General features: G+C 49.1%; 1 protein-coding gene and 1 long non-coding RNA gene across 2 annotated transcripts in view; both read left to right on the forward strand.

The window, feature by feature from the left end:
- Positions 1-512, forward strand: part of ccdc157 (coiled-coil domain containing 157) — an 8,353-nt gene extending 7,841 nt beyond the window's left edge. Inside the window, exon 10 of the mRNA XM_048244592.1 lies at positions 368-512. Within this exon, the coding sequence (XP_048100549.1) occupies positions 368-512 (145 nt within the window). The remainder of the gene's footprint in view (positions 1-367) is intronic.
- Positions 513-931: 419 nt separating this feature from the next.
- LOC125294481 lies at positions 932-1,384 on the forward strand. The gene is made up of 2 exons (XR_007193534.1): positions 932-1,136; positions 1,207-1,384. It is a non-coding gene; the product is annotated as an uncharacterized LOC125294481 (long non-coding RNA).
- Positions 1,385-2,155: the final 771 nt, after the last annotated feature.

Raw genomic sequence — 2,155 nt, forward strand, 5'->3', positions numbered from 1 at the left:
ACCTGACCCAACACACCTGACCCAACACCACACACCTGACCTACACACCTGACCCAACACACCTGACCCAGCTAATGCTGCCCACAGTGCACAGTAAGAGCACCACTCACCTGACCTACACACCTGACCTACACACCTGACCCAACACACCTGACCCAACACCACACACCTGACCTACACACCTGACCCAACACACCTGACCCAACACCACACACCCGACCTACACCACTCACCTGCCCTACACACCTGACCCAACACACCTGCCCTACACACCTGACCCAACACACCTGACCCAGCACACCTGCCATCTTCAGCTCCCCCAGCACCACTATATCATATCTGTCCACTAATCCATCACACCTGTCAGTTACAGCCATCAGCCATCACACTGCAGCATGACTGAGGGTTCACAAAGTGTTGGGATGAAGGAATGCAACAGTTTGCACACAGAACCCACAACATCCCGACTTTTCGTGCGTGGCAGACCAGAGGGTGCATCAGAGGAGGCTTGACGGGGTGGTGGTGGAGGACATGGGCCCATGGGAGCAGCCCCCCCCCTCCCTGCCTCCTCTCTCCCTCCTCCCTCTCCTCCTCCTGCTCTCCTCCCTCCTCCCTCTCCTCCTCCTGCTCTCCTCCTCTCCTCCCTCCATCAGCACACCCTCCATCTGTCCCTCCCTCGAACCCGTCGGCCTTGAACTGACCCAACCAGACTGACCGTGAACTGACCCACGCCAAGACCCGGCCAGGCCCAGCTGTCTGCAGGGAAGCCGACACAGGAGGAAGTGATGTCACGGCTGTGCAACTTCTCCCCAACGAGTCACGTTCTCTACAAACAGATCAAAACATTGGGGATGTGGCTTGAAATTGGAGCAATTCGATTTTTTGTTGCTCTCTCCCTCTCTCTCTTTTTCTCTCTCTCTCTCTGTTTCTCTCTCCCTCTCTCTCTCTTATCCTCTCTATCTCTCTCTGTTTCTCTCTCTCTCTCTCTCTCTCTCTCTCTCTGTCTCTCTCTCTATATATATATATATTGTGTATGTGTTTTGTTTTCCTCTAAGAAACAGCAGACTGTATATCCAGTGGGTGCCTTCTGTTTGTTTTGCAATCTTGTTTTGGCGGAATTGGACCACAGTTCCCAGGTTGTGATACCATGACACAAACAACAACTGCCCAGGTTGTGATACCATGACACAAACAACAACTGCCCAGGTTGTGACACCATGACACAAACAACAGCTGTTTGGAAGGCTACTGTTCTGTCAATTGATTGTCTTTCTGTACGTTATGAGTGCTGAAATTGTGTTTGTCTAAGATGCCCATCATGATAATGGAAGTTGTCATTGAAAACATGTTTCCAAGTGTTAATAATAAAATAGCCCTGATTGTACTGTATACGTTTTTACAGGGAAAAGCAGCCCTTTAGTGAATTATATAGTTGAATTTAGTGTTAAAGTATGTATACTCCCAATCGAAAAATGCAATAAATGCAAGCAGGCACAGAAAAAGAAAAACATTTTCTAAACTAGTAAAGTGCTAAATATTATGAGGTGATGACAGGTTTTCTTGGGGAGCAGATGAGAGAACTCTTTTACACATATCATCAGGTCAGTTTTGGATTGTGCACTGTATCTGTTTTAAAAAGACTTGATATGTGCAGCCCAAAGCTCTCAGGATATGTGCAGCCCAAAGCTCTCAGGATATGTGCAGCCCAACGCTCTCAGGTGCATTTACTTCCATATCAACTCTGGCAGAAACGGGGGAGAAACCGTTAGAGATGCAGCTTCCTGTACACGCCTGGAACAGACTAGAGAATGCAGCTTCCTGTACACGCCTGGAACAGACTAGAGAGAGCAGCTGGAACAGACTAAGAGAATGCAGCTTCCCTGTACGCCTGGAACAGACTAGAGAGCAGCTGGAACAGACTAGAGAATGCAGCTTCCTGTACACGCCTGGAACAGACTAGAGATTGCAGCTTCCTGTACACGCCTGGAACAGACTAGAGAGAGCAGCTTCCTGTACACGCCTGGAACAGACTAGAGAATGCAGCTTCCTGTTGCGCCTGGAACAACAGACTAGAGAATGCAGCTGGAACAGACTAGAGAGAGCAGCTGGAACAGACTAGAGAATGCAGCTTCCTGTACACGCCTGGAACAGACTA

The sequence above is a fragment of the Alosa alosa genome, chromosome 5, assembly GCF_017589495.1.
Source record: "Alosa alosa isolate M-15738 ecotype Scorff River chromosome 5, AALO_Geno_1.1, whole genome shotgun sequence".
NCBI lineage: Eukaryota > Metazoa > Chordata > Actinopteri > Clupeiformes > Clupeidae > Alosa > Alosa alosa.